Consider the following 26171-nt stretch of genomic DNA (forward strand, 5'->3'; position numbering starts at 1 on the left):
TATACATGCACACGAATGCACAAAGTAGAAATAGCCTACATATGTTAAATATATCCTCTTCAATGTTGTAAATGTGAACAACACTCAAAAAAAAATATTTCTGCGCTTATTTTTTAGTTTTTATTTTATGTGTTCAGCAATGACAGTTTTGTGTACATGAAATGCGCTATTATAATGTTAAATTAATACTTTCATTTATTTTTAACGTTATATTAAATATGATGATTATTGTTATATATTATAAATTTTTTAACTTTAAATAAAAATAAAAAGATGAAATAATATGATACAACAAAATACACCTCCAAAAGATTACACGGCCTAAGGGCATTTTTTGTCATGCATAAATTTTAACATTTAAATATAATCTAAAGGAGAGTTTGTATATTATTTTTGTGCATGCATGTGACAATAAGGTGCTGTACTCCGCTTGACCACATTGATACCACCTCGTGGTCAGGAGGGATTACGCACAGATTTAAAAGACACTCCGGCGGCAGTGCTGGATAGGGGGCGGTAGTGAGCACGCGAGGTCATAGTCGAGCGTTACAACATGGCGGCGACGGCAAACTGATGTCAAAAATGCTTTAGCCCAAGAGTTTCGTGGAAATCAGCAAATTTCTGTACAGTACAGCTGAATATTAGCGTTTTAATGTAAATCGGGATCGGACACATTGTATCTGGCTGCGGTGAGTCTTTGATTGCGTTGGATTCGAACCCGCGTGAACCTTCTGCTGTGTGCTTGAAGGAAAGAGGGGACGAGCAGCCTGAGCCACTGTTAAAACTCTTCAGTACGGAGAAAAAGCCCATGTCTTTCCTGTACTTTCCTAGAGTAGAAGTCTTTTAGAACACCTCTCAACGTGTTAACGTTATATATTTATTTTAAAAACAGTTTTATGTTGAGTGGAAGCTTTCTACAAAGTAAAATGCATTTATTTTTGTTTATTTTGAGCGCAGGAGATTTAATTATTTGATTTAATTCATGTTTAAATGTTCTGTAAGCAAGTCCCCTGTCATCGCTATTTTGCGCATGCGTGAATTTTACTACTGAATAAGAGAGGCGCCAACAAAACTGTGCATGAGGTGTTAATACTTTAGGTTTTGGATATGTGGCTTTCGACTTTGTAATATCACGAAAACTTATATTATCCTGCTGAAAACAAACAAACAATAGAATCCTGCCCAAAACACAATATAAAATGCAATGGATTTAATGGTTATGATGGGAATTGTATTGGTTTTAATGGAAACTATAATGGTGTCTACTGGTTCTGTTGGTGGGATGTTAAATCCTATTGGAAAAATGCCCAAAACGCACTATAAAAAGGAATTTTGTAATGTTTTACTGGGAAAAGCTAATGGTATTTTAATGGAAACCATTGGAATTTCTGTGTTGGTTTCTGTTGGGCTTCTATTGTGTGTTTTTTAAGCAGGTATATAGGAGAATAATATAATATCTAGATCTAATATATTATCTAGATCCATATATTTATACGGCTTTGTGTGTAAAATCATCATTATTCTGTACTTATAGACTGGACTGGCAGCAGTTCTGTGGAAGAACGAGTATTAATGGCAGCTGCTGCCCTAAAGTTGGGTGAGCAGAAAGGTGAAAAAATGGGTTTGCCGTGTGAAAAAGACACTGATGACCAACCAGCACAGATTAACCATGAGAGTAAAGGAGCGGCTCAGGATTCAGGTGAAGTTCTTGATTCTTCAGAGTCTCAGAAGATGGAGCCAGAGATGCAAATACCTGGTAAGCAGCCAAAGACCAACTCTCATACAGTGCTACATATCAGGGCTCGCAAAATTTCAAGATCCCAGGTACTCTTCAGATTTTGCTAGCCCGAAAATGAGTTTAACTAGCCCAAATAAAAAAAGACCATAAATGTCAATCAAAAACATTTTCAATACATAAATATCAAGGAAAGAGTTTTATTTTACTATTTACATGGTATCTGCAGAATTTAAAAAAATCAATTTATGACTTTTTAAGAGCTGCACAAGTAAAATGAACACTGTATGAGTGGGGTTGGACATATCAAGCCATAAAATGACATGATTTACAATTCAGATACAGGTTTTCACAAAAAAGAAATCTTATAAAAGCCTTTAAATAATTTTTATGATAAGTCAAACATATGAATTATTAGATTAATTTCAAACTGCCTAAATTGTTTAGATTTTTAGAAGGCACATTAGCTTCTTTAACATTTACAACTGTATGTGTTTGCTGCGTAAAAACATGGTTTGATATGCACAATTGGGTATTGATCTAAACATAAGATAGGCTTTTTGGAAATGCAAATTCATTCTCCGCAAGATTGCTGAAATAAAGCGGTTCCCCCGGTAACAGCACCAGGCTCATAAACGCTGTTTTATCAGGCAAGATTAAATGAAAATGCCAACGATACGTTTCTGAGGACAGTTGGTTCCCTTCAGAGATACATTCACTTAAAGACATCCGTGCTGTGTTTTGACTTTAAAACATGCAGCGCTCATATTTAGTCAATGACATAATAATTCTTGCCTTTCCACCCCCAACTGTAAGACTTCTTGAAATTATAATTAAGACTTTTCTTATACCGTTTAACATATTTACAACTCTTCAGTTTAGTTGAATCAAATTTAAGGACCCGTGGTAGCCCTATATTTAGGGCTTTGATACATTTTGGTTGCCCGAGTGGAAAACACGGGACGTCGAGCTAGCGATTTTGCGAGCCCTGAAAGATACTATTTTATTTTTGTCCTTTTTACTATTATTTTTTATATGTCTGTGCAATCAGAAATATATCTATTCCCACATCGTTCTTTGAAACTTTGTTAGTCAAGTCACCGTTATTTAAATAGCACTTTTTACAATGCAGGACAAACACCTAGCTCTAAGGGTCCCCCAGGTGTGGATCATGAAAACCCACTTAATACAGAGGAAACCCAAAAGAAGCAAGGACCAAAGGCAAAGACTCCTGCCAAAAGGAGAAGAAAGGAGATCATTCCACAGACTCCACCACAATGTGACATTTCAGCAGTCTCTGATACTTCTGAACTCACTTCTAGTGGTCGGCCCAAGAGGAGAGCTGCTAAAGTGTATGTTCTCCAGCTGTATGCAATTTCCCAATATCCATACTGCATGCTGTATGCAAAATGTACAATCACTTACATTAAAACTGGTCATTATAAAGCAGTCACATGCAAAAAAAAAACATATATGTGTTAACATATGTTTGGGAGACATTATTCAGTTTCTAGATTACAATATTTATTATATCTGCTGAAAGCAATGCATTGCAGTCCTGCAGCAGAGTGAGTCATCTTTCTTCAGAATAATCAATGATCAGATGACATGTTCTGATCCAGACTTGAACTCAGGTTGTTCTATTGATCAGGCAACAATCTTACCGTTGAGCTACTCACAAAGTGACCAACTGAAAATTTTATAATGAAGTTGTTAATAATCAAATTTTCTTGATTAGTGCTTTAGATTATCTCCACAATCTTGCCAAGGATCTTGGTGCTCCATCAAAATCCTCCATTAAAGAAACGTCCAAGTCTGGTGAAGCGGATGGCACTGACCAGAAAAAGAAAACTGCAAGGGGAAGGGGGACCAAAAGAAAAACTCCAGATTATGAAAGCGACCCGGATGATGATGAGGACTTTTCCCCAGGAAAAGACGAAGAGGCAGAGAGCGAAGATGAAGATGAAGATTCAGAGCCAGACTTCAGCTTGAACATAGAGCGCAGATTATCCAGACCATCCAGCAAACCACCCAGAGGAAATTATGTGAGTCGTTAATAATCAGATACTCATTAAACATCTTGCGCTGTTGGATGATTTTGAGATTCATTTCCATATCTGTTGTTTAATTTTTTTCATTGTGTTTTGCTCAACAGCAGTGTCTTATTCCAAATGGATTGGCTAACAATGCCATGCAGCCTGTTTGGAACTGTTTTAGTAGGACCAAAAAATTGTAAGCCATCCACTTTTCAATATATGATGTAAAATTTAATAGTTCATAGTATCTTTATCACTTGTATCTTAATAATGCTTGTTCTTCTTTCACCAAATGCTCTTGCTAGCCGGGATGAAAACTTTTCCCCCTGGGTGTTTCCAGAGTGGATTCCTTCTGCAAAAGATTGGCATTTCCTGTCTAAGAGGTATTAGTGTAGCTAAATATTATTGATGGAATCTGAGAAATCTTAATTTTAACAGTCATTTGTTTCAATTAACAGTGAGGCTGAAAAATATTTACCCCAAGAGAAAGAATCTGCTTCTTTTACCTTTACACGGGAAAGCATCAAGGGACAGATCAAACTGCAAACGGTGAAGAGGTAAGATATCATTAGTTTAACACATAAGTTCTAAAATATTTACATGAAGTACTCACTGAGAGTTAATATTGGAATAATTTAACAAAACATTTGCATGTTTAATAGTAAAATTCATGGTTCCCTGCAGTTCATAGTTAATTGTTTCAAAAAATGAAATATTTATAAATATTTATTTTGATTATTTTTACTTTAAAATAATTGTAAAATTAATAATAATGAATAACATGCAGTTCATACCTCAGTTTGGGAAAAACTCAGATAGTAGATTAACAACTTAAGTATTATTATTATTTTTAATTTTGTTTAAGGAAATTGCAAAGTGCATTACTATTCAAAAGTTTGGAGTTGGCTAGATTTTTTCATGTTTTTTTATGCTCACCAAGGCTGTATTTATTTGATAAAAAACAGTAATATTATGAAATATTACAAATATATTTTAAAATGTTAAATGTGATTTACTCCAGTCTTCCATGTCACATGATCCTTCAGAAATCATTCTAATATGCTGATTTGTTGCTCAAGAAACTTTTCTTATTCAAGAAACTTTTCTCAGTGTTGAAAAAAATTGCTCTGCATAATATTTTTCTGGAAACTGATACAATTTTGTCAGGATTCTTAAAAGAATGGAATCTTCAAAAGAGCATTTATTTTAAATGGAAATCTGAATAATGCATAAATAATTTGAACAGTAGTATATGTTTACTCATATGTAATGGTGTATGCTAATCTGCAGGTTTGAATCATTGCCACATCATTCTGAGCGCTGGGATGCTCTGTTCTTTGTGGGGGGTCCTGTGCGGTCCTTGGAGTGGTGTCCATGTCCTGACGGGGCGGCAAAAAGACAGTATGCCGCCATTTACTGCCACAAAGGCATGGATGACGAACACAAAATCAATAAGCTGCACACAGGCCCTGTCTTACTGCAGCTGTGGGACATCGGAGACCTTCAGTGCAAAAGCAGGTGACCCAGATAAGACGCTTCCAGACCGGCTTTAAAAGGAAAGGTTGGGTTTTACAATAAATTGGTCATTTCTGACTTTATCCCCCGACTTCAGGCCCTCAACTGCTCCTCATCTAGCATATGCTTTGGCGATAGATGATGGATGCATCTGGAATATAAGGTGGTGTCCTGCGGGAGTGTGGGAGCTGCCCTCTACCAGCAGAACGGTAAGAGATGACATAGGAAAAAGTCTAGGAAGATTCATGAGGAGAAAATGAACTGTACATATGTTTTTTTGTAGTGTACATTGATGTAAATGTATTTTTGTTTTTCTCAGGCTCCACAGATGCCTAGATTAGGTCTTCTAGCAGCAGCTTTCTCTAATGGAACCATTGGTGTCTACAGTCTTCCACACCCAGAAGCCCTTGCAGCACACCATCAGAATAAAGGTGAGGAAATGGTCAACTGCATAACCTGTGCTTCTTATTTCTTTAGTGGGGTTACATTTTTTTTATTATTTTTTTTAGCATTCAGCTCCACTTGAAATGGTTGTTCCAAAGACAGTCAAAGTTAAGTTTTTCATGACTATTTTCACTCTCTGTTTCTTTGACACATGAGGCTGTTTTTTTAGAACAGAGATATCCAATCTTGCACCTGGAAAGCCACCTTCCTGTAGAGTGTAGCTCCAATCCCAAACACACCTAAACCAGCTAATTAAGATGTTCAGGGTTGCTTAATAATTACAAGCAGGTGTGTTGGGGCAGGGTTGAACCTGATGTCTGTTGAATGGTAGCTCTGCAGGAGCAGGGTTGGAGGTGCTTGCTCTGCTGGAACGTAGTCAAACTCCCAGTGAATCCATGTGCAATGTGTTGGTCCTTCCAGAAGAGAGCAGCACAAGACAAAAGAGCCTCAAGCCAAGTCCTATAATGCATTTTCCCATTACCACTAAACAAACGCTAATCTATCTTGTGTGATGACTTTGCTTAATTTTCACAAATATTGGAAAACATAGTTTAAAACACAACACACTGAATTGTTCAGAAGATTAACTGAATAACTGCATATTTATCTGTGTGTTTATTTATTTATTATTTAGTAAGTATATATATATATATATATATATATATATATATATATATATATATATATATATATATATATATATAGCAATAACTATTAATTATTTAACATTTATAATAATTAATAGTGATAATTATTACCATTTTTTATTATTGAATGAAAAGATGAACTGGTCAAATCAAATGATAATAACAAGAACAATAATTAAAATTCATTCATTTACTAATAATAATTATAAATAATGATTACAAACAATGATTAGTAATATGTAATAATTAGTAATACTATAGCTAATATTATTTCAATTAAATAAATAAATATTATAATATAATTATTATACTTATATAGATAATGATATGTATATTATTATGATAATTAGAATTATTACTATTAAATGAATGAATAAACTTATTGAAATAATTGTTCTTGTTATAATGATTCGATTTAATTGATTCACCTATTCATTCATTCAATAATAATAATAATAATTGTTGTTGTTATATAACAATAGTTATTTATATAATAATAGTTTAAAATATAATTATATAATAATAGTAGTAATTTATATAATAATAGTTATTACTATATTTACTATTATATAAAATTTAAAATATAAAAAGATAAAAATAAAAAATAAATTATATAAAAAAAGTTTGTTGTTTGAGCGATTGTAATTTGTATTTTTATTCGATGACTCTGATCTGTACAGTTCTTGGGTTGTTTTTAAAGGTGCTTTATAAATAAATAAATGAATGAATAAAATAATAATGGTAACTATTATTATTATTATTATTGAATTAATAAATGAATCAATGAAATCAAATCCTTGTGACAGCAAGAACAATTATCTTTATTATTATTATTACAATATTAGTCAAGCTTTAGTATTTTACAACAGGATTTCAAACAAATATTTTTTGAAGCTGTTTATGCACATAGATGTGGATGTGGGGATTTTAATTTATTTCATTGCACATCTCAAGGCCTCATGCTCTGATAAAATGGCCAGCGTTGGCTGATTGTCCCATGGGAGCTCATAATGGCCTCTCCTCAGGGAGTGCTGGGAACAGACTGATGACCTGCCATCCGCCGCATCATTCCCTGTTTTCCTCTTTTCTTTCATTCTCTTAAACACACATTATCTGTACTGTGTGTGTTTGCAAAAGATTATCCTCCCAAGGCTTCTCGTTCATCACGGTCACAGTGAGAGAGCTAGAAAAAAGCAGGGAGGGTCTAGTGCCTATTTGAGCTTCACTGCCTTCAGCCGTTTGATTAGCAGCCCCCCTTTTCACAGCAGTGAAATGCTGCTTATCTACAGCTATACTGATCTCTCCTCCTGGCTGAGTCTGCTTTAGGAGCTATTGACCGTTCTGCAAGCAAAAAGTGTGTTTTTCCAATGGCCATTCAAACATATCAGCGTATTCTGATTAAATGAAATTCTTGGCAAGAAGCATGTAAATAGCAAGCATTTTATTATATTATGCTGCTTTTGATGTTGCAGAATTCAGATTACATATATTAAATGAGAATGCTAAATGATAGCTTTTCTACAGATACCACAGTAAAGGCTTGGTTGAACTGTAAAGAGCCTTCTGACAATCCTGAACGATGACAGTAAGAAAGAGAGACGGACTTGTGTGTGTGTGTAGCATTCTCCCTCTAGCACTGATCTGCTACTACTGTGTTTACTGACTGGATCCAGATGCCAGCCTTGGGTTAACATGATGAATGCACATCATAATTTAATTGATTGAGCATAGAGCCTACCAATCCATTATATCTCAAGAGCAGATAATATATTATACTGAGTGATGCAGTGTACTGGTTAAAGATCAAAGCTGCAAATTGAAAGGTTGCAGGTTTGAACCCAGTAAGAAGCGAACCATTAACTTTTTCCATTATACCACTGAAACCTAATTTGTAACTCGTGTAGCAGACTTGTTTAAACATCATGGAAACATTTCTTCTTTATGTTGTGCCTAACAGCACCCTTTACCTGCGCTAAAATCATTATTTTACAATATAATACGTTATTTTTAAGATATAGTAATACAAAATTGTGTTTGCAATGTTCTTGGTTTGTTAATAATGTTATAGTCATACTAATTCATATTAATATAAATTAAATGTTATTATCATATATTATTCAATAATATTTATATAGTATATAAATAGTATTATTAATAATAATAAATATTAATATAAAAATAAATAAATTTTTGAATAAAATTGAATATTTGAAAAGCGTTATAAAATTTGAACAAAATGTAATTTTATAAAAATACAAATAAGTTTATTTATAATACAATATCCATTTAAAAGTTTAAGGTACAGTTTTTTTTCCTTTTTTAAAAAGATAATACTTTTATTCAGCATTAAATTTACTGACAGTAACATAAGACATTTGTTTTTTTTTTTTTAAATGCTGTTCCTTTCAACTTCCTATTCTATTACACAAGTAATTTAAATATAATATTATTTGAACATATAATAATAATAATAATAAAAATTTGAATAAGGTGTAATTTAATAAAAAATAATCTTATTAAATATGTTTTGTCAAGAATGGTCATGGAAAACCTGGAAATATCATGGAATTAAACTGAATTGAATTTTTTTGTAATCCTGAACACTTTTAAATACATTGTCATTCACATCCTCATAACACAGTCTGAGTAATAAACTTTCCACTGCTCTTAATACACTAGCAAACAAGGGCCATTTCATTGCCTTCCTCACTATTTATCATTCAGACATTCAGCTTTTGTACTAGATTTCTCTAGTTATTGAGTAGTGATACGGTCCATCCTTCTGGTCCCTCTGGGGCCCTCTTTGTGGTAGACTCAGGCCCTGCTCCAGTAGAGATAAGAAACCAACTGCCCTCGTTCATTAACGAACCATCTCTTTTCTTCAGTGCTGCCAGTGTCTTATTCTCTGTTTGTGAGCATTGATCCTACTCTAAGCTTTAATGTTTTCCTAATTGCACTTTCCTGAGGCCAGAAGGAGCTGTTCGGATGTAACAAATGCTTTCTTTAAAAATCTTTTTCTCTCAAAGGACTGAAGCTGTTAGTGTCAATTCTTAGTGGAGTCTTAAAGGGGAACTTAAGAGAAAGAAATCCTGGTTGAATGCTCATGAGTTTTTTTTTAATGATAGGCTGGATATTGTCCAACTAATAAAATGCGGTATGACCTTTCAAACGCTATTCTTTCTCTCACTACTCTTTGTATTCCCATTGTATTCTCCTGATATTACCACAGAAATTGCTTCTCACACTTCACCAGTTTAACATCTCCACACTGGCCCTGGGATGGGCTCAGAAACCGTTTCCTATTGACAGGCTGTTCGTGGTTCTTGCTGGACTCACTCTCCTGAAGTCTTTGGTCAGTGACCCAGCAATGAGCTCTGGCCAAGAACTCTTTCCACCCTCAGGGAACTAACCTTCATTACTGAGCGTACGATCGTTCTCACCGACCTCAGACCTGCTCTTTGGCTTTTATAGCATGTGTGTGGTGCAGAGAGTGTGTTAGAGAGAAATTGTGCTTATAAACCAACATCTTTTTTTTGGGGGGGGGGGGGGGGGGGTTTATTGTCTTTTTTTTTATCTTATTAATGTGGCGTTGTTTTACTTGTTTTGTTACTTGTTGTAATTTTTACTTGCCTTTTTATGTTTTAATTATTTTTTTTTAACTTATTTTAGTTTTTTTTTTCATTTAATTTTGTTTTATTGGTATTTTTTTATGTATATTTAAGTTTTTTTTTAAATACATTTTATTGTCTTTAATTCGTTTTTTAAGGTTTTTATTTATTAATTTATTTTGTTAATATTTGTAAATGTAAAGGAATGTGTTTTTATTGTTTTTTAACTTTGTTTAACTTTTCTTTTTATCGTTTATTTTACTTTTTAATACTATGTTTAGTTGTCTTTTAATTTAGTTTTGCATTGCTTTTTTTAGTTTGTTTTATTTAATTTAATGCTGTTTTATTATAATTAGTTGTTTGCTTATGTACTTTTATTTTTTGTATTGCTTATAATGTGGATTTTATTTTGTTTTTATTTAGACTTTATTTATATTTTGTTATTATTTATTGTGCATATAAATGTAAAGGAACATTTTGTTTATTTTGTATTGTTATTCAGCTTTTGTTTGTTTGTTTGTTTTATTTTGCTTTTGATTTGATATTTTCGTTTGTTTTCAATATTTATTTATTTTTATTGCTATTTTTGCTTTTGTTGTCTTTCTGTTTAATTCTTTCTTTAGGTTTTTGTTAATTTTATATTTTTTTCTAATTTCATGCAGATCACTGTATTGTATTCACTGATTCAAATCACTGCATTCATTTGAACATTTTCTTACTGTAGATTGATTATTGGTTTGTTTATTGATTGAAAAGGTCCCACAGTAGCAATTATACATTATATACTTTTGACACGTTTCAAAATGCTAGTGATAAAACTAAATTCCCACTTCCCATTATCTTCTCAGGTCTGGAGGTTTTATGGTAGATAATTATAAATAGGTTTTCTCTGAAGTTAAAGGGTGTCCCGTAAAAAGGTGACGAGAGAGACGCAGACTCCTCCCTTCTCAATGGAAATAATTTACTGGCTTGTTTTCATCAGACAAGGATCTATAATTGAAATGACAAAAAAGATGCATCGCTACACTGTTGTTAGTGTTTGAAGCTATGAATTTCAGCCGAATACCTGACACCCGTATCCTCCGGGCCTGTCAATCAAAAATACCTTAGTCAGCCCAGAGAAAGGGCCCCTGGTCAGGGCTGTCTGCCAGAATGAGTGGATCAGAGGTGCGATGCTTTATCGATCTGATCGACCCGTCACCGCTCTGTATGGTTCCGACTTAAAGCTGCGTGGCTATATATCACTTTTGCACACTCATACACACAGTGTCTGTCCAAAGTCTATCACACTTTCATACACGTAACTCTATTCACCACCTCTACAACTTCACTTTTGTTTTATATTGTTGGTTTATAGAGAATATGAATCCCTGTTGCACAACCACTATAGCCATACAGATATACACAGACATCTGATTCAAACTTCCAGATTTTGCAGTGTTTGTAGTACTAATTGTGTTAAATTCCATCCTGATGATCCGACGATAGCTGCTCGCATCTCAGCATGTCTAACAGACATTTCTTGCTAGATGAAGGACCATCACCTTCAACTCAACCTGGCCAAGAAAGAACTGCTCATTGTTTCAACAAACCCATCACTTCATCACAATTTCACCATCCAGTTAGGCACATCAACCATCACTCCTTCAAAAAAAGCCAGAAACCTTGGAGATATGATCGATGATCAGCTGACTTTCTCAGACCACATTGCTAAAACTGCCCGGTCCTGCAGATTTGCTTTATATAACATTAGGAAGATCAGGCCCTTTCTTTTGGAACATGCTTCACAACTCCTTGTTCAAGCTCTTGTTCTGTCCAGACTGAAATATTGCAATGCTCTCTTGGCAGGTCTTCCAACCTCTACAATTAATCCAAAATGCCGCTGCAAGATTAATCTTTAACGAGCCGAAAAGAATGCACGGCTCACCTCTGTTCATCAATTTGCACTGGCTACCAATAGCTGCTCGCATTAAATTCAAGGCATTAATGTTTGCCTACAAAACCAACTCTGGCTCTGCACCCCTTTACCTAAATTCAGTTCTTCAGACCTATGTACCCTCTAGAATCTTGCGTTCTGCAAGTGAACGACGCATTATTGTACCATCCCAAAGAGGCACAAAATCACTTTCACAGACTTTTTCATTAACTGTTCCCTCCTGGTGGAATGACCTGCCCAACTCAGTCCGACTAGCTGATTCCTCAGCCATCTTCAAGAAACGGCTAAAAACACATCTCTTCCATCTTTATTTGACCCTCTAACTCTAGCACTCTCTATTCTAATTCTGTTTTATCTATCTGTCTTCTTTGTATTTATTAGTCTTATTTGTATCTATCTGACCCTCTAACGCTAGCTTTCTTTTTTTATTCTATCTACTTGTTTTCTTAAAAAAAAAAACACTTGCTACATGTACTGTGTTAGGCTAACCGAGGCTTGTCATAGCGCTTGCATATTGATGCTCTTTCATGGTTTTGATTGCTTCTATTGTCCGCATTTCTTTGGATAAAAGCGTCTGCTAAATAACTAAATGTAAATTAGTTTTAATTAGGGTAATCTGTTAGTTCTAATCTATTCAGTAATGTGCTGTTACTCATTTTGCATGTACATAAAAAAAAGTCTTACTAGCAATAGTAGCAAAAACAGCCCATTTAATTCTAATAGTCTAAGAGAGAGAGTGGAAAATGGTCATAAGCTAAATCATGACTGTTTGATGCACAAAAAACTAAGGTATAAGAATGTACTGTGTATGACCCCTTTAAATTATGACATTAAACTAAACTGCTGCTTATTTACACTTTACTTTATTTCAAATAAGCACATGTCATTTGATCCTTGTTCCTTTGATTTTTTTTCTTGATAAATGCAGTCATGTGTTGTCTAGTAATGCTCCTATCTATAAGTGCACGGCATTGAACACATTTATGTGTTTTCCAATAGGAGAAACCAGCCAAGCACCGCTGATATGCCGGGTAGGTCAATATCCCCCTCTGCTAGCATGCCTCGTATTCTCACAGATAACACCTCAGTCTTTGTTTCAATAAATTACATATTACACGATCACTGCATTAGACCTAAAGCATCTGACTTGAATTGCAAGAGATCATTGGAATGTGTTTGCTTGAATCTGACGTGTAATTTTGACTGCTCAATTTCACAGTTGAGGTGACTTTCCACTAAAACTGTTCTCAGTATGGCACCTCTGGGCTGTTTTATGGGCTGTCTACGTAACATTTTCACACATCCGAGAGATGATCGTTTGGAAATTAGCTGTCATGGTAGAAGGGGCTCCTCAAACGAAATGTTAAGCATAGAGAGGAGGATTAATGCAGAAATTTTTTTGGACAATGCCAGAACGAAACGGCTATTGACTATTGAGCAAATGTTAAATTGTGATTTATCATGAAAACATTTTATTATTAATTATTTATACATACTAATTACATACTAAATGTATGCAATTTATATATATATATATTTTTATATATAAATCTTTATCTTTACAGATGGATGTTCTAGTGAGTTTTATTGTGAAGTGTTTTTGCAGGTGAAGAAGGTTCTGACTTTGAAGATGGGCTCCAACCAGGCGGATCATAAAGGTCAAAGTGGTCTGTGTTTTGCTATGGATTGGCTCCATGTCAAACCACATAACCTCTTGGCTGCTGGCTTTTATGATGGTGATTTCATATGTTTTGTCTATAGGCCTCTGTTCTTCTAAACAGAATTGCTAATTTTAAATAGATTGGTTTATATGCATATTGCAATCACTTCACTTTTTCTTTTCCAGGTCTGGTTGGTTTATGGGATCTTGTTAGTAAGTCTACACTACTGAAAGTCAAGTCTCCAGATGGAGGTGTGTATCTGTACCCTTACCACTGTTTCTATGCTCATGACGAAAACATCCGGACCCTGTGCTGGTGCAAAGCCTCAAGGTGAGACCCATCAGTCTAGCATCATACTGTATGTCGGATTAGGCAAGACTATAATTTTATTTATTTATTTATTGGGATTAAAGATTTCAATTTTAAATATATGATCTTCTTTTGAACTTTCTGTTTATGAGAGAATCCTGGAACAAAAATATTGAGCAGAATAACTGCTTTCATCATTCATAAGAAGAAATGTTCTTCAGCACCAAATCAACATATTAGAGTGAATTCTGAAGGATCATGTGGCACTAAAGACTGAAGTAATGCTAAAAATTCAGCTTGGAACTTTTAAACAGAAGTGTATGTTTGTTAAAGGAGATTCTTGATCTTAACTGAATATAAACTGAAAATATTTTATGCTAACACATTTTGTTATGCATGATATATTTGATTGTAGTGTTCAGTATCATTAATTTCATTTGTATTTGTAGTGTATTTAAATCTTCATGCATGACATTATCTGTATGATATTCATGCCACGAGACAGCACACTCATGGAGTTTTCTCATTTAGTAACAGAGAAGCAGTCTAGATCAAATACATTACCATTCCAATCATGTTTTGTTTCAGCATCAGTAGTTTCAGCAGCCTGCTCTTAGCACTTACATTTAAAGCACTGTGACCTTATAAGAGACTCTTGTAAGTGGCATTAGAGAAGTTCATTTGGAAAAAGACACCCTATCCCACTCTCCACAGGGGGCTAGTGAAATCAAGTGGAGATTTATTGTGTTTGGAATTTATTTTTCTTGTCATTTAGATTCAAAATGTAGAATTCAGATATACCTCAGCCTCAGAAAAAGCAGAACAGTCTCTGGGTTTTATTGCTCTGAAGGGTTGCAATTTGTACACATGCAGCAAATTTCAAGTATTCAAGCAAGAGGGTTGGCAGGGGGATCAGCTGTCTCTTCTGCCCTTTTACTGTCCAGATGTGAAGAGGAGAAGTATGGACACTGAATTGACATCATTTCCTCCCATATTGCATCGTATACTAATCTCAATGACAGGACACTAGCTCACAGCAGCCTTGGTCCCTCTTTTGTTTTGTTTTTTGGGATGGTGTGGCATAGTGGTAACTAGAAGCTTGCTAGTTTGTCCTCTGCATGTTGCAAGCACTTAACTACAACTCCACTCAAAGCAGTGTTAAATGTAAAAAAAAAAACATAGAGACAACATCAAGTGAGACAATATCCATTTTCATAATTGCACAAACATTATGGGAATGTTCTCTAAAATACTGATTTATCTGCAGTTGTGATGAGGTATGGAAAAAGCTTGAATTACACAGTACGTAATATTTTTATCTGCAATTGTTGTGTGCTATTGTTGGCAGTAACTTGTTGGTGACAGTCGGAGATGACCGCATGGCAAAAATGTGGGATGTGAGAAAAACCTACATGCCTCTTTTGGCAGTAAAGCGCTGCTTGTCCCCTGAAGTGTACTGGCCCCTCTTTTGGAGCGGCATCCTGATGGCTCAAGAGTGTTGCTTTACCACGTTAGTCTCTGATATTTTGAAGTTTTAAGTCAGTCAACATGTTTATATTTTTATTAAACAATCGTATTCCTTTACACTGCGTAGGTTTGGACAACATGGGGTTCACTATTTTAATTCAGGTTACCTTGGAATCAAGCCTTACTTTGTGTGTCCTAGAAAAGCTACTATTTGGGTATGTAGACATTTTATAACATCTCTACATGGTTTAGTATTGACAAAATGGTTTAATAATGACAAAACAACTTTTTTCAGAGCCTTTCTATGTCTGATTGGATAAATACTTTTGCCATTGTGGACAATGGAGGAGATTGTTTATTTAGTTTGCTTCCTGACATGGATAAAGACCCCAGCACTGTTAAACGACGGAGATATGTATGTTTCTTTATCGCTATCTGAATTCCCACATACGCAAACCTTGAATTAACATTGACTATTTTGCTTAACCCACGTAGTCGGTGTACAGGACTGACATGGTCCAGTTTCAACCCGGTCAGAGGCTTGGAGATAAAGAACAGGAGGAGGAGGAAGTGGAAAATGCTGCAAGTAATCCTAGGAAGGAGCCACTGAGTTACAAAGGAGCAATCAGAAAGTACTATCTCCACTTTCATGATTTGGACCTGGTGAGAAACTCAAAAAGATTACTTTTAAATTACTTTTGTGCAGTCATTGTTTAATTCCATCATCGTCGAGCAATTTTCTTCATGATAAGGTCTCTGTGCTTGGGAAATGATGTAGGAAATCAGATTTTGAGAGTATTGATCTTTTGTTGCCACATAAAAAATAGTAATGTGGTGCACTGCAAACATTATCAGGCTGGCAGGCTCATGAATATGAATTATATAATGCATTTGGCAGACAAACTTTTATCCAAAGCAACTTACACTGCATTCAAGGCACATGTTTACATTTAGTCAATTCTTGTTTTCCCTGGGAATCATGCTATTGCCATGCTCTAAAGTTTGAGCTACTGATTTGTTGAAAAGCGGGTTGGCGCTAGCCATATTGGGGGGGGGTATTTTAGTTTTATTTACTTAGACTTTCCATGGAGGGACAGAAACCTCTCAGGTGTCATTAAAAATATAATAATTTGTGTTTAGAAGATTAACCAAAGGGTTGGAATGACATGAGGGTAAGTACATCATGACAGAATTTTCATTTTTGGTTGAACTATCCCTTTAATACTCAACAACAATGGATGTAAATTCCTGGAAGTGGGAGTAACGTGTCCACCCCAGTTATAATGGTTGATATGCCCCTGATGTTTTGTTTGTTTTTGTGTGTACAACATTGACTTGTATGTATGTGTTTGCAAGACCATGTAAAAATCCATTAGCGGCCTCATTAATGTGCGAGTATGATAGTTGTAGTGTGTGTGTATAAGCTGTGTGTGATAGCAACTGTGTACTGCAGCCTATTGCACAGATCATTACACGCGGACTGTGCAGGTGCCGTGGCCAGATTGGATTTATTGGCTTAGTTATTTTCCCAGCACACCTGAGCGAGTGGAAGAGAGTCTGCATGTTAGCATAGTAACACCCCTCTCTCTCGTATCCCTATGAAACTCATCCTGCATCAGATGTGTTATATATTGATTAAGTTCTGCACCCTTCATTAATTTAAAGTCATGCCTGCCTGGAGGCCTACCCCCCATCACAGAGATGCTCCATCTGTTCTGCCGTCTCACGCTCCAGCGCTCCACCCCCATCTGTCCGTCCATCCATGGCACATTGCACATGTCCACTTTGAGGCCACGGTCTGGAACAGGCCAGGGCTGTGATTCTCTAAAGCATTGTGAGCTAAGTTGATCATAGAAACCATTGGTGCCTGTGGTGCTATGATCTACTTAAGCTTATGATTCTTTTGGTAAACCGAGCCGTTTGAGTTGTGCTAATTGAACTCTTCTCAGTCATCACTGCACACACACATTAAAAGAACCATAGTCTGAATGATACCACTGGACTGTGACCACTGTTGGATTAACTGCTGTATTTGGTTCTTTTTCAGTGTATTAATAGTAGAGCAGGACACTAGCACTTTATACCCGTGGGAGGGGTGCACGTGGCGAAACACGCACGCCAACTGTCATTGGCTTGTTTTGTTAACACTCGAAGGTGATTGGGCTCTTGGGCGAGATCCCACTAGTTAGTCACACTGACGTTACGTCTCCGTTCCCTCCTTTAGGGAACGAGGGTTACATACGTAACCGAGACGTTCCTTCTTGGGCCTCAGCCATCACAAAACATCATCAAAGTAATGGGGGGGGGGGGGGGGGGGGTTGTTGGGATGAAAGAATGGATGAAACGCATTTGTCACTCCTTCTCGAATTGTGCTCATGGAAAGCGCTCGAGAAACAGTATCTCTTCCACGGCTCGGTATGCTTACAATTAGTTTTTTTTTTAGTAAGTGCAAGCAACTGTTCGACATTCACGTTACATGGTATGACTGATTTTTACATAGAGAGCGTGACAATGACCATTCATGTTTTCATAACCGCTGACCAAATTCAAAAACGAAACTAAAAACTAAAACATCTTTGAGAGCAAGGGGGGCCCCTGGTGTTTCGGGGGCCCTACGCAGCTTGCGTATTCTGCGTATAGGGAGGATCGGCTCTGGAAACTAGATATTGTGACATGATATTGATATTGATATGATATTGTGACATTTTGAACGTGACATGGATTGTAATGTGAAGTAGTCGATGATACCCACAATAAAAGCGGGGGAACAGTAAAGCTATGACTACTTATCTAGTGCTTGCTTAATTCTGGAGCGGGTATTCACACTGTTTTTTGTTTTTCTCTCAGGGAAACTTTGCTAAGAGTGAAAATCGGGCCATGATGAAGCACCTGCACCAGCATGAGCTCAAAGGTTTTGCTAAAGTGGACCAGATGCCATTGAGCGCGCTCTACAAGGTAAGATTGCATTTATCTTTACAGCAGTTTACAAGCCCAGCTGAGGCCCTCACTGACACCTGCAGCACCCTGTCAGTGTAGTAGAGCTGTGAAATAACCTGAAAATATGCATGCCAGCATATTTCAGATGTCAGGATAACATCTGAAATGCGAGGAGAATTTTTAGTAGTTGTTGACCACCTACTAGACCATGGGGATCTGCCAAAGACCAATCAAAATCAAGTATTGAAGAGAGTTCTATAAAAAAAAATACTTCTAAATATACTTTCACCATGTAATATAAGATTTTGGTTCTAAATATGTTCCCCATAAGGTGATCCATCATCACCTTGTGTAGACTGAACCTGTATTAGCCGTATTGTTACTGGTTTTAGATAAGCTATAGGTGTGTGTAGCAGAGTCAGTGCACTGCTGTATTTGCACAGACCAGTGAAAGAGTGGGTGGTTTGCTGAGAGTTAAGCAAGAAGATGGACGGAAGCTAATGGCCTGTAAAATTAGGAAAATGTCACTCTGGATCTAGAGTGGATGATGGGAGGAGAGCAGGAAAGCAGCCTGTGTAGATTGAGAAGGTGAATTTTTCTGAAAAAGACACAATAAGGAATAGTTAGAAGAATTGTAAGAAATGCCCACTTGCATTTGATTGATGTAATGATTAGTTATTTCTCTGTATAAAGTAAATTTGTAGTTCCTGTGCTACAAAATTCTACTAGAAATTCAGTTTTGATTAGATTTCAATTGTCCTCATAATGTTATGCTGATATAATTTGTAAAATATGAAAAATAAAATGAAAAATGTTATAAATTTGACAAATGTTATTTATATATATGCTGTCAAATTGAATATATATATATATATATATATATATATATATATATATATATATATATATATATATATAAATATATATATAAATATATATATATATATATATATATATATATATATATATATATATATATATACACACACACACACACACACAGTGGGGAAAAAAATAATTTGATCCCCTGCTGACTTTGTACGTTTGCCCACTGACAAAGAAATTATCAGTCTATAATTTTAATGGTAGGTTTATTTTAATAGTGAGAGACAAAATAACAAAAATAAAATCCAAAAAAGTTATTTTATTAAGACAAATAAGTATTTGACCCCTTCAAAAAACATGACTTAGTACTTGGTGACAAAACCCTTGTTGGCAATCACAGAGGTCAGACGTTTCTTGTAGTTGGCCACCAGGTTTGCACACAGCTCAGGAGGGATTTTGTCCCACTCCTCTTTGCAGATCCTCTCCAAGTCATGAAGGTTTCGAGGCTGACGTTTGGCAGCTCGAACCTTCAGCTCCCTCCACAGATTTTCTATGGGATGTGCTTCTTCTTGAGCCACTCCTTTGTTACCTTGGCCATGTGTATTGGGTTATTGTCATGCTGGAATACCCATCCACGACCCATTTTCAATGCCCTGGCCCTGACGGTACATGGGCCCGTCCATCGTCCCTTTGATGCGGTGCAGTTGACCTGTCCCCTTAGAAGAAAAACACCCCCAAAGCATAATGTTTCCACCTCCACGTTTGACGGTGGGGATGGTGTTCTTGGGGTCATAGGCAGCATTCCTCCTCCTCCAAACACAGTGAGTTGAGTTGATGCCAAAGAGCTCGATTTTGGTCTCATCTGACCACAACACTTTCACCCAATTCTCCTCTGAATCATTGGCAAACTTCAGACAGGCCTGTACATGTGCTTTCTTGAGTAGGGTGACCTTGCGGGCGCTGCAGGATCCTTCACGGCGTAGTGTGTTACCAGTTGTTTTCTTGGTGACTATGGTCCCAGCTGCCTTGAGATCATTAACAAGATCCTCCCGTGTAGTTCTGGTCTGATTCCTCACCGTTTTCATGATCATTGAGACTCCACGAGGTGAGATCTTGCATGGAGCCCCAGTCCGAGAGAGATTGACAGTTATTTTGTATTTCTTCCATTTGCGAATAATCGCACCAACTGTTGTCACCTTCTCACCAAGCTCCTTGGTGATGCTCTTGTAGCCCATTTCAGCCTTGTGTAAGTCTACAATCTTGTCCCTGACATCCTTGGACAGCTCTTTGGTCTTGGCCATGGTGGAGAGTTTGGAATCTGATTGATTGATTGCTTCTGTGGACAGGTTGTCTTTTATACAGGTAACACTCTTTAAGAGAGTGCTCCTAATCTCAGCTCCTTACCTGTATAAAAGACACCTGGGAGCCAGATCAAATACTTATTTGACTCATTAAAATGCAAATCGATTTATAACTTTTGTGTAATGCATTTTTCTGGATTTTTGTTGTTGTTATTCTGTCTCTCACTGTTCAATAAAAATACCATTAAATTTATAGACTGATCATTTCTTTGTCAGTGGGCAAACGTACAACCTCAGCAGGGGATCAAATCATTTTTTTTCCCCCCACTGTATATGTGTGTGTGTGTATATGTGTGTGTATATATATATATATATATATATATATATATATATATATATATATATATATATATATATATGTATGTGTATGTATATATGTATATTTATATACACATTATATGTACACATTTAAGATGCACAGTACACATACATGCGTACATATATTTTCATTATATCATATAGATAGTTTAATTATTAGATAGATAGATAGATAGATAGATTGTTTTTAATTTTATTCTTTTGTTTTTAAATTATTCTTTCTTTATCTATTTTGTTGTAAAATTCCATGTCAGATATCTAAAAGTTTGAAGATCAAACTTTCATTCAAGAACATCATTTCAGAAAGGAGAATTGTGGTCAAAGAGGAAGTTACAGGCAGAACTGGACATCTAGCAGCAGAATTGTTTATTGTTGAGCAGAGCCACATGCACAGAATAATTAGAGCTGTGCTGAAATGCTTTATTGTTGGCAGTATAGTGCAGTGACCCACAGAGGACATCCAGGAACAAAAGGTTAAACAGACCTTTGTAATTACTTATTAATCTGAGTAGAGGTTCAGACCATAAAAAAAAAAAAAAAAATATATATATATATATATATATATATATTAGGGCCGGGACTTTAACGCGTTAATTTAGATTAATTAATTACACAAAAATAACGCGTTAATTTTTTTTAACGCATTTTAATCGCACTTATTTTTGCACCGCGGAACGTTTGTCACTGGATGAGTTTCGGCGGACCGATTATACTGGAGCACCAACTAGCGTTCTGTTTCTAAATGCGCTACTTGCAACAAACAAAGAACGGACTTGCGTTCTCGTGGAGACCGGTCTTGCCAAGCTTCCTTGGAAGAACGAACTCGGAAGGACGCGAGAACACAGAACGCACACTTATGAGAATTGAGATGTACTGCGTTCCTGCTTAACTGACCGCATAGTCTCAGCATAAGCAGCGACCAATGAACAATAAATATTACAAAATATCATAACTTATTAAAACATTTCATACTATTATAGATATTACTTTCATATAATTGTATTGTTTTATTTTACAGCGTTATATGTTTTACTGTTAAGATTAATTTTAATATGCCAATAAAAATGCAGACTTTCTCCGGGTCTTATAACTTTATTAAAATTAACCAAAACAAAACGATAAATGTTTACTTTCAACTTGAAGAGCCGTTAAGTATTTGTGAGAGCGACTTTAAAGCTTACAGGCTTCCGTACACCAGCCACCCACAGCGTTTTCTGGGATTTCTAACGGCTCGATTCTCTCAAGTCTGCACTCGATGCATCCTCAGTTTCAAGAACATATCCGGGCACTTTCATGCATCCTCTATACTTGCGTTCTTGAGAATTGGAACTGAACTTCGACGGTTAATGATGACGTAGAACGAGAACACAAGGACGCAAGATCGCTGAAGAAACAGCCAAAAACAAACCACAGTGAACATGGACAAAGAAGCTGATGAGACCGTTTTGGTTGGCCCTGTGGATGGGAAATTTAAAAATCCAGATAAAAAAACTTACTTCTCACTGTTCTCAGGTCAAATATTTATATGCGATTAAAATGCGATTAATTTCGATTAATTAATTACAAAGCCTCTAATTAATTAGATTAATTTTTTTAATCGAGTCCCGGCCCTAATATATATATATATATATATATATATATATATATATTATACACACACAGGGGCCAAAATTAACATTAATCAAGTGCCAAATGCAAGCTACTCACCACTTAAGTGAAGTAAATTATTCAAATCAATGAATCAAACTATCTACTTTAGAAAATCTGCTTTTATACTCTCTCAGGTCCGTTTTAACCCAAACATGGATGCGTACAACTGGATCCTGTCGGGCGGGCAGTCGGGTTTGGTGCGTGTGAACTGTGCACGTGGACTGAGCTGCTCCGTGATGCTCAAGCAGTTGTGTGAAGCTCAAGCCCAGTTCAGCGCCATGTTCCAGTCTCAGGAGCCCAATGACTCCGCAACAGCTGTCCGTCACAGCACAGCGGATACAGTACAAGTGCACTAGTCTCCACCCCCACAGCCTCTCACCTCTATCCTCAAATGGACTGTGCTGTCATAATTTTATCCTTAACTTATATTGAAAGAAGGAAAACTATTTTGATACAACCCTCTGTATGTTCCTGCTTTTATATTTTTGTGCGTTTTGTTTTATTAGTATTAGTGCTGTACAGAGAGGAAAACCTTTTGAACTTCTTTGCACCGTTGTGAAGCTCAGACAGAAAGTCTGTTTGTGTTATTTTTAGTTAAGTATCTTTATCTTGATATATTGTCCTTTCCAAAGTATGTGTGGAGAATGAAATCATCAGCTCTTATACCTGTGTCATTTACGGGGAGCGTTATTCTCCGTTTCCTCCTGTTCCAGTTCAATGATATAGTGATAAAGCACATCCATCTTGACATTTAGTGAGAACTTTTGATTGGATCTGTTCATTTAGCTATCATATCAAGATCTGTTTTTTCCCTTTAGCTCTAGCTCTCTTACCCTAAATGTTTATTTTAAAGGAACTGTAACACAAAAATTAAACATCACCATGTCATTTCAGACCTGACTTTATTTCTTCTGTGGAACATGAAAACAAATGTTTTTCCATTCTATATGTAAATTCTTGTCATTCACAGTCGTCGTCTACATGTATTCAAATATCATGCCTTTAGATAGAATGTTAGTTCTGATGTCATTGCAAGTTGACCAATCATTGACAATTACATGTCCAATCACAGTGCAGCATTGCGAATATGACGAGAAGATTATATTTAACCTAAATCTGGGCCTGTTTTATTTTCAGTTAGAACAAGTAATGTAGTGTTCGGTGTACTTCATTGTTTTGATTTGTTTTCTGAAACTTTGGATCCCAGATTTTCACTTTCTTAATATGGAAAATGTGGCTGTTACATTAGTGAACATGTCTCCATTTGTGCTCCACAGAAGGAATAAAAGCATACAGGTATGGAAAGACATGAGGGTAATTAGTCAAAATGTTCATTTTTGGCAGAAATATTCCTTTAATTCTGTATCTTGAGCTTTGTTGTACATGATTGTTATTCCTACCTTTTTCTTGTTTTTATTACCTCTTTTAAATTCTTCTTACTCAGGTCTAGCCAAATTTGTAAGGGCATCATGCATGTGAGTTAATGTTGTCCCTGAACCAATAGCATTCTGACATTAAGATCAGATGCACCTTTATACCCGCCTAATAATTCCTGACCTCAATTTTGTCTGAGTGAATGTAATTGACTCCAGTGATGAGAATCTGGAGAGGTGTCAGTCAGATTAATGCTGCTGTGGTCTGTCTGATAAGATTAAATAAGGAAGCTTATTATAATGGATTTCAATTTAGAGTGTTCATTTAAATATCTAGATCTGACTGTGAGGCTCAAGATATGGTTAGTAGTTTTGGGCTGTTTTAACAGTAAATATTCATACTTTGTAAATAAATGTTTTGTACTGTTTACTGAATTGTTAACTGTAAAGTGTATTTGTATTGTTTCATCATATTAGATAAAATTGCTTTGTTGTTTACCACTAATTATTTAGAACATGGTATAATTATTATTGTGAGAGACACTGCAAAAGGTTGATTTGCATGATTTTATTACAGATTACAAAAATCATACACATTATGTGACATATAAAATTAAAAGCATGTAAAAAATTAAATATCCATCATTAGTTTCTGGTTATATAGTGGCTTTATGTAGTCACAAAGGATAAAACATTTACACACAGGACTTTTATAGACGGATAAGTTTATACAAGAAGCAAATTTATATACTGGACACATACACAAATCTGAGGCACGACAAAAATAATCATGTAGATTATTTACAGTTTCCACAGAACAACATTAATGTCTTTCAGTTCATGACACAAAATGCAGAACATGTCAAAAACATGACCGATGCTGTACCCTCTCACGCTCTGCTATCAGTTCTGAAGCTTTCATTAGGTTGAGTGCACCTGCATATGAAATTGATTTTGGATTTGTCATATTCATCTTACCTTTTGAGTTGTGACGCTGTGTGCAATATTCAAACTAAGTCTCTGACTTATTCTAGTAAATAATACTAGGATGTTTTTCCTCTGTCTAGTTGAATGCCTAATATGAATCCTATGTATTTTACTTTAATTTAAGAATAACTGATTATTAATTGTTTCCCAATTAATAATCTGTAAGGTTGCATAAGCTATACAACCTTATGTTTAAAAATGCAAGTAGGAAGACATATTCCTGGATCAAAATCTTTTGCTGGTCCTGGAACAACATTTTAATTAAAAACCCTTAACATCTGAAGCATATGAACGCATATAGGTTATTCCTGTTATTCAGTACATGTGTTTTAATCATAGACCATTAAATAAAATATACTCAGAATTTGTTAAGATGTGAATCATATTAGTTGTATTTTATAATACTTTTCATATGGAAAAAGGGCTATTTATAAGGAAATATTTTGTCTCCATTATTTTGATAATCCATTTATAGATTTTCCGTTTAATTAGAGCCTTTCACAAAAGCTAATCCCTTATTATATCATACAGGAAGTGAAAAACAGCGAAAGCTGTAAGTAGCCTATTCGCGATAGATTTGATTAATTCTTGAATGTTTTGTGGTTGCCTCTCTAAAATATTATGTGCTGTTTGATAAAATTACCAAATAGATCTAATGACATAAGTATGGAAGTCCGTTGCCGCCACTGAATAAAAAATAAAAAAGGTAATTGTGACTTTTTATCTCACAATTCAGAATTGCTAGATATAAAGTCACAATTGCGAGTTATTAAGTCAGAATTGTGAAATAAAGTCGCAATTCTGAGAACATATTTTTTTTCCCTTCAAAATTGGACTTCATAACTCGCAATTGCGAGTTTATATCTCACAATTATGACTTTATATCTCGCAATTCTGAGAAAAAAGTCCAAATTGTGAGTTTATATCTTGCAATTCTGACTTAATATCTTGCAATTCTTACTTTATATCTCGCAATTCTGAGAAAAAAAGTCAGAATTGTGACTTTATATCTTGCAATTCTGACGTTATATCTTGCAATTCTGACTTTATATCTCGCAATTCTGAGAAAAAGTCCGAATTGTGAGTTTATATCGCACAATTCTGACTTTATATCGCGCAATTCTGACTTTATATCTTGCAATTCTGACTTTATATCTCGCAATTCTGAGAAAAAGTCCGAATTGTAAGTTTATATCGCACAATTCTGACTTTATATCTTGCAATTCTAACTTTATATCTTGCAATTCTGACTTTATATCTCGCAATTCTGAGAAAAAGTCCGAATTGTGAGTTTATATCGCGCAATTCTGACACTATATCTTGCAATTCTGACTTTATATCGTAATTCTGAGAAAAAAAGTC

General features: G+C 35.4%; 1 protein-coding gene across 2 annotated transcripts; it reads left to right on the forward strand.

The window, feature by feature from the left end:
* The first annotated feature begins 535 nt into the window (after window positions 1–535).
* LOC306880051 (general transcription factor 3C polypeptide 2-like) lies at window positions 536–24326 on the forward strand. Of its 2 annotated transcripts, none has more exons than XM_079433327.1 (19): window positions 536–689; window positions 1535–1756; window positions 2868–3087; window positions 3474–3780; window positions 3891–3967; window positions 4077–4154; window positions 4230–4328; window positions 5062–5289; window positions 5384–5495; window positions 5606–5717; window positions 12921–12952; window positions 13528–13657; window positions 13768–13912; window positions 15240–15401; window positions 15486–15573; window positions 15654–15773; window positions 15854–16021; window positions 18206–18313; window positions 22584–24326. In XM_079433327.1, the coding sequence occupies exons 2-19, from the start codon at window positions 1573–1575 to the stop codon at window positions 22803–22805; spliced, it is 2592 nt and encodes an 863-aa protein (XP_079289453.1). In that variant the 5' UTR covers window positions 536–689; window positions 1535–1572; the 3' UTR covers window positions 22806–24326. The 2 variants fall into 2 exon arrangements, with proteins under 2 accessions (XP_079289453.1, XP_079289454.1); XM_079433328.1 differs by having other exon boundaries at window positions 536–654.
* Window positions 24327–26171: the final 1845 nt, after the last annotated feature.

The sequence above is a fragment of the Barbus barbus genome, assembly GCF_936440315.1.
Source record: "Barbus barbus genome assembly, chromosome: 14".
Taxonomy (NCBI): domain Eukaryota; kingdom Metazoa; phylum Chordata; class Actinopteri; order Cypriniformes; family Cyprinidae; genus Barbus; species Barbus barbus.